The sequence below is a fragment of the Chinchilla lanigera genome, unplaced genomic scaffold (assembly GCF_000276665.1).
Source record: "Chinchilla lanigera isolate Chin_1 unplaced genomic scaffold, ChiLan1.0 scaffold00016, whole genome shotgun sequence".
In the NCBI taxonomy this organism is placed as follows: domain Eukaryota; kingdom Metazoa; phylum Chordata; class Mammalia; order Rodentia; family Chinchillidae; genus Chinchilla; species Chinchilla lanigera.
In genome coordinates this window covers 6,845,031-6,851,131 of record NW_004955417.1, presented here as the reverse complement: position 1 = coordinate 6,851,131, position 6,101 = coordinate 6,845,031, and the positions used below count along the sequence as shown (strand labels likewise).

Below are 6,101 nucleotides of genomic sequence, written 5' to 3'. Positions count from 1 at the left end.
AAAAAAAAAAAAAAATTGATACAGAGAAGAGCCCATGTACCCTTTATCTGAGTTCCCCTAATTACTAGGATAGCTTGAATAACTATAGCATAATATTACAACTAGGAAATGGACCCTGATACGATTAATCAACCTTTTCAATTTGGGATTATTTTAATTCTTTATTTTTATCATTATAAAATATATCTGAAAATCCTTGTGAATACTCATGGGTAAAGGAAAATAGAGCAGCAGTTTATTGATACTCCTACTTCCACAGACAATCATAATTAATATTTTTATATTTTATATTCTCTTTAAATCTTACATTGCCAGACCTTGAATCATGGTTATTAGAATCTTGTAGCCATTTTTAATTCATACTGTTTTTTCATATTGTTAGATATTAAATACATAAATATATGAAATTAGATGGCTTCTAATTCTTCATTCCTGTACTTTTTACTGGAGTATCTTTTTCTGCATTTATCTTTTTATATCATTTGTTTAGGAAAGAGAGTTTCTAAGAAAGTTAGATATCTAGGTCAGAGGATAAATATCCAAGTTTCATAGATGCATTGGTTATTAGTAACTCTTGTAAACAGTGTTTTTTATTTTATTTCTTTAGCAAGAAAGAGAAGTTGGGAAGAAATGTGAGATCAAGAAAGAATCACTATGGTCAACTAAAGAAACATCTGTGAGGAAATTCTTACTTATTTGATTAAATTTTTATAAAGATTGGACTTACAAGGCTGATCACCTCATTAATTTCTGTCATTTTTATTGTTAAATGCTTCTTTGCTAATAACTCTGGTCTGTTTCATTCCTGTGCCTCTTCTAAGAATGGATTGGTCACATTATAATCATTATGCAGTAAAAATAATGTATAGAGAAGCCTGGGTATAATCCCCCGCTCTTACTGCATAGATTGGTGACTTTGAGCACGTCATTTTCACATTTATGAACCTCAGATTCTTTGTTTATAAAATAAGGTGGATGCTTTTCCAACAGTCTGGTTGTTTATGTCAGATATAGTAATGGATATGAAGTATTGTAAACTGTGCAAGAATTAGGCCATTATTACTTTACTTGAGGTGCTAATTATACTCTGTCACTATCAAGTGAGTATTTTCTTTTGGCTTTTCCCTTTTTTTCCAGTCTACACTGATCTCAGAATGTTAGCAACTCCCTGATGAATTACACAGTTCAATATTACTGAATTAGAGGGTGAGCCCTCAGCAGCTGTAACAATGTTGATATGTGCCCAACTAGATGGTAGTAAAGGACATCAAGCAAAGAATCTTGAGTAATTGAATGATAAAGAAGATAAACTACATATTGGAATAATATTTACTAGACCAAGCTACAGTGTTAAAAATACAGTACTATACTGAATGGCTTTTAGCCTTTTATTATTAATGAGTATATTATGAATGTTTTCAGAGATATGGAACATTTGAGTTACGAATTTTCTAGTTTTATGAAATAGATATGATTTGATTCCAAATACAAAGTTCATGTACTAGAAGTACACCCTTGTAACTGTTTGTTTTAGGTATTTGAACTTTGTTTTTTTTTTTTTTGAATAGAGCCCTAAATGACGAAAAATTTTCCTTTTCTTCTCCTTATCTATCCATTTGAACGCCCTTTAAGAACAATGACAAACTTCAGGACAACAGTGAGATGCTTCCTACAAAAGTGTTAATGACTGAATTTAGATCACTGGTGGTTAATAATTCCACTTGCAGAAATCTGTGCGAGGTGAATAATGATCATGGTCGTCCACTAAAGAATTTCAAGAAATTCAAAAAGGTGAGTATTTCTGTAGCTGTATCACAAGAGGGCAGTGTTTGAAATGGTTTTAGAACTACCCTTGCCTCAGAACAGTAATAAAAGTGTGTTGAAAACCAATGCTATTTCTTTTGCTTAAAATGGTTTCCAAAAATTATTCTAGGAAGGACATGAAACTGACAGTTAATGAATATATAGGACATCTGGAATGAAAGAGATTTTGCCAAGACTAAATTCTTTCTTTCTTTTTTTGAGACCGGGTCTCGCTATGTAGTTCAAGCTCGCTTTGAACTCACTATGTAGCCCAGGCTGGCCTTAAACTTGCAGTGATCCTCCAGCCTCAGCCTCCCGAGTGCTGTGGTTACAGGCTAATGTAACCATGCCCAGCTTCAATTTCATACAGGTAGCCATTTAGCTGGTTTCCTTCACCCAAAGCATTGGGTTTAAGGCCATATAACAGGGTCCTCTCTTTTCTGATACTGATTTGTGACTTAACAGTTCTTTAGCTCAGGACTTCATAAAGATAAAAGATTTGTTTAAAGTAATAGCACATTTGGCTGGGGATATATGTCAGTGGCACAGCACCTGCTTGGCAAGCATGAGGTCTTGAGTTTGATTCCCATTTCCAAAAAAAAAATTAGTAACAGCACATTTACTAATGAAAACTATTGGCATTGTATAATTGTATGTGTATATAAAACAAAATGTACGTTGTACTCTGAGCATTACTGTTAGACCTGAGTTCCTCCTCATTAAAGAAATGCTAGAATTGCTAGGATATTATTTTATCAGTATAGCTAAAAGTATATTTCCAACTGAGCTGTATTTGTTTTTTTAGTTTTCTCTGGGATACTGACTTCCTGCTCCAGACTACTATTTACTATTAATAGCTAGCCTTTGCTTATGCATTTGATCAGAATACAATTACTATTTTCAAATTGGGTGTTTTTTTTGAAAATTACTTTGAACATAAAATGATATGTACAAATTTTTGCTATGACTGTGAGGTGGTATAGCTTTTCCCTCTACTATGAACTTTTACTGTTATTGTTATTTCTCAGTTAAACTAGTTTTCGGCCTACCATGACACCCTTACATGGCACCGTGATACGTTCTTAACATTGTTCTTGTACTTCACATCTGTGGCTCATAAATGGCAGACTGTCCTTACTGTACTGTTACATCGTGTGTAATAATGTTAGAAAATGTCTTTGTTAAAACAAACCAGAGTTCAAAAGACATACTGTTTTTATTGGTTAAATTACCAAAAAAAAGCAACAGTACCATTGGCACTGAGGAAGTATAAAGTACTACAGACTTGTAGAAAATGGTTTAAAAAGATTTTTAAAAAAAATTTTTTTTTGTTTTGGAACTGGTACTCAACCTCAGGACCTCACGTTTGCCAGGCAGGCACTGTGCCGCTGAGCTACACCCCCAGCCCTAAATTTTTTTAAAATGTAGATACTCTCATCTAGAAATTTTTTTTCAAGGTATGTAAGACATTCATTCTAAAATTTGTATAAAAAAATTTAAGATTGTCTCAAGGGAATTTTAATTTATCTTTAAATTTCCAAATTAGAGACATGGCTCTTTTTGTTTTGTATTGTTTTGGTTTTTGGTACCGGGAATTGAACTCAGGAATTTGCGCTTGCCAGGCAGGTGCTTATGCCAACGAGATATATCCCCAGCCCAACTTTCTGTATTTTTAAAATACTTCTTAATGTTGAAAACTAATTTGAAATTCTTTTTCCACTTCACATATCGAAATTTCAAAAGTATGTCCCATACACATTAAGGTTTTATTACTTCTTCCCTGAATAGGCTATTCCCAGAGTGCTAGATACAAATCTTTACATACAAGTTACCCTTTTTTTGGTACCTATTTGTAAAAAAATTAAAATGTCAGCTAAAAGTATAAACTTTTGCTATCTCAGCATCTGCAAAGGATTTGTAAACTGGAAAGTTTGAAAAACACTTAAATTTTCATCAGTACTAGCTGGGTGTGGTGGCTCACGCCTGTAATCCCACCACTCTGGAGGCTGGGGTAGGAGGATCCTTGCATGTTCAAGGCCAGCCTGGGCTACAAAGTGAGCTCAAGGCCAGCCTGAACTGCATAGCGAGACCCTGTCTCAAATAAATGAATGAATAAATACATACACACATACACACATACACAAACTGCAAAGTAAAACACTTAAATTCTCCTAAGTGCATAAATGTCAGTGACGTGTAAATCTTGACCTAGTAATAGCTAGAGAAGAAAAGGACAAAAAACGGATCTAACCCAGAGTTACTTCTTTTATTTATGGGATATAACGTGTTTGGCACTTATGCATGATTTGTAGTCCTTGTTTTTTAATCTTAGCTTTTTAAATGATCATCTTAATTTGTTGATATGTTTAATTTCCCTACTTTCGTTACACAAAAGGTCACATTTCCTGGAGCAGGTAAACTCCCACACATCATTGGAGGATCAGATCTAATAGCTTATCATGCTGGAAAGAATGCAGAACTAGAAGAGTGGTTGAAACAGGAAATGGAGGTTAGTAAAAGTGAGGCCTCACACTTGTTTGAATTGCACTTTGCTTCTTTGTGGTTTCCTTAAAGCAAATTGTTCTTACAACCAAACTCATGAGAAGTGACCTAAGGTCATTAGTTCAGAAAAGTTTGGAGTTCCAGAACACAAAGATTAATCTATACCTTTCCGTAACGTTTGTTCAAGAGAATTCTAGATTTATATTGTTAGTTAAAGAAGTGTATGCCTAAAGAGATGGGGGAATTAATCCACAAAAATTTTAAAGGAAACTAAAGAATGAAAATGAGAAGGATGGCTGTATAATCACATGGAAGATGTTACAGATCTGTCAAGTGAGACTGTGTGAGTGAACTGGCCTTTCTCAGTGTAGGAATTGTGTTTTCGTCAATTCTAAATACTTCTCATTATTTATTTGAAGATTACCCTTTCCTGTTTTCTCTATTATCTGTTTCTGGAATTCCAGTTTGGCGTAAGTGAAATTTTTCTCACTTTCCTTATCTCTTTTGTTTCTCCATGATTGTGTTTTTGGTAATTTCTTCAGATTGTGTTCTAATTTCCTACATGTCTTCAACTCTGGTTAGTATTGCATTTATCCAGTGAGGTTTTAATTTAACCTATTGTAATTTTTTTCATTACTGGAAGTCCATTCTCCTAAATCTTATTCCCTACCTGCTGTACCATTTGGGAGGTTTCATGCTCTTATGGCATCTTACTTCCAAGTTTATGCTTTAAGGTCTTTAAATGTGAGCTGTTTCCCTTGGAACATAAACTGTAACATTTCTTGAGTCTACTTAAAAATCATGTTTATTTGATTTTTTGAGACAGGGTCTCACTGTGTATTGCAGGCTACCTCCAGCTCACTCTGATCATTTTGCCTCAGCCTCGCAAGTGTTAGTTATTTGGTGGGGTGGGTTCTTCTTTGGTTTTCTTTTGTTTTGTGTGGTGATGGTGGTGCTGGGGATGGAACTTAGGACTTCCAGCATGCTAGGCAAGCACTCTACACTGAGCTACATCCCAGTTCTCACTTTAAGTTAAAATCTTCTCTTGTAATTTTGTGGATTTCCCAGGGCAGTTAGCTTGTACTTGGAACAGAATGAGTTGCAACCAGCCTGTTGTTATAAACTTCAAATACAGTTTCAAAATCTTTACCGAGTGCCAGAATCAAGAAGGCAAGTTTGCTATTTCCTTCCATGTTCTTTTTCTCCTATTGGGCTTATTCTTTTATGAGAGTCCCCATCTAGGGTTTTCATTTATATTAATAATACTCCTAGCATCAAAGGAAAACTCAGGTTTTTCATGATTTACAGATACCTGCAAAGCAGGGCAAAAGCTAACTAGGGTACTTTCTAATGTCTCAGGACTCCTTATTTTGCTGTAGCATATGTATAGTGTACACTTCAGCAGTTCCAGAAATATCTTTTAGTCAGGACTTTGGAGCAGGTGGGGAGATGGTTGTGCCACTCTTGGAAGTACTATACTAGTAGATCAGTGTGTGGAATGAATGGAACAATCCCCTCTTTCCAAAAATCCATGTACTGTATTGTCCTCATAGAGGAGCTATCAGATATTAAGCTGGGAAAAGTAGATTTACCCTTGATTTTAGCCAAAAGGTCAAGAGACAGGTTATTTTAAATGAAGGTTAGAGCCGGGCTTGGTGGCACACACCTGTAATTCCAGCACTCGGGAGGCTGAGGCAGGAGGACCATTGCTAGTTCGAGACCAGCCTGGGCTACGAAGTGAGCTCAAGGCCAGCCTGAACTGCAAAGTGAGACCCTATCTCAAAAAGACCAAAAAA

The 6,101-nt window shown here is 35.2% G+C and overlaps 1 protein-coding gene across 6 annotated transcripts in view; it reads left to right on the top strand.

Annotated features, from left to right (window-relative positions):
- Nbn (nibrin) overlaps positions 1–6,101 on the top strand; it is a 39,564-nt gene that overhangs the window by 29,348 nt on the left and 4,115 nt on the right. For all 6 annotated transcript variants that reach the window (XM_005381759.2, XM_005381758.2, XM_013512756.1 and 3 more), the window contains 3 exons: positions 608–676; positions 1,633–1,791; positions 4,199–4,312. In XM_005381759.2, the coding sequence (XP_005381816.1) occupies positions 608–676; positions 1,633–1,791; positions 4,199–4,312 (342 nt within the window). The remainder of the gene's footprint in view (positions 1–607; positions 677–1,632; positions 1,792–4,198; positions 4,313–6,101) is intronic.